The 679-nt window shown below is 68.3% G+C and overlaps 1 protein-coding gene across 1 annotated transcript in view; it reads left to right on the forward strand.

The window, feature by feature from the left end:
* LOC102754908 (mitotic interactor and substrate of PLK1-like) overlaps window positions 1-679 on the forward strand; it is a 6386-nt gene that overhangs the window by 4658 nt on the left and 1049 nt on the right. The window contains exons 3-4 of the mRNA XM_006764846.2: window positions 3-299; window positions 444-652. Coding sequence (XP_006764909.1) covers window positions 3-299; window positions 444-652 — 506 coding nt within the window. The remainder of the gene's footprint in view (window positions 1-2; window positions 300-443; window positions 653-679) is intronic.

The raw sequence follows: 679 nt of genomic DNA on the forward strand, positions 1-679 counted from the left end.
CCCCCGGACGGCCTCAGCTCATCCCCCTGGAGGAAAACGTGGTCGACAGGGAGCAGATCAACTTCCTGGCAGCGAGACAGCAGTTCCTGAGCCTGGAGCAGGCAAATGCCAGGGTCCCTCCGACCCCGCCAGCCCGGGCGGCCCTGGAGTGTGCCCCACCCCGGATCAGCCAGGCCCCCCAGGCCCCGAACACGCCGCCCCTTGCCAATGGCTATGCCGTCTTGGTCAAGCCCCGGGTGACGGAGGTGGTCATGGAAGAGAAGAGGGTCCGCGGTCTGCCCACAGGGCCTGGTGTCCAGGCTATGGGAGACCTTGGTGTCCAGGCTATGGGAGACCTTGGTGTCCAGGCTATGGGAGACCCTGGTGTCCAGGCTATGGGAGACCCTGGTGTCCAGGCTATGGGAGACCCTGGTGTCCAGGCTATGGGAGACCCTAGTGCCCAGGCTATGGGAGACCCTGGTGCCTGGTCCCCAGCGGAGTCACCGGAGGCCCCCAAGGAGACACCCATCGAGCGGGAGATCCGAGTGGCCCAGGAGCGCGAGGCAGCTCTGCGCGAGCAGAGGGGGCTGCGGGGGGCAGCGGGCCCCCAGGAGTTGGTGGAGATACCCACGCGGCCCCTGCTAACCAAGCTGAGCCTGCAGGCGGCCCCTCGGCGGGAGGGGGGGCGCCCTTCCCTCTC

This window comes from Myotis davidii, unplaced genomic scaffold (assembly GCF_000327345.1).
Source record: "Myotis davidii unplaced genomic scaffold, ASM32734v1 scaffold198, whole genome shotgun sequence".
NCBI classification, from domain to species: Eukaryota; Metazoa; Chordata; class Mammalia; order Chiroptera; family Vespertilionidae; genus Myotis; species Myotis davidii.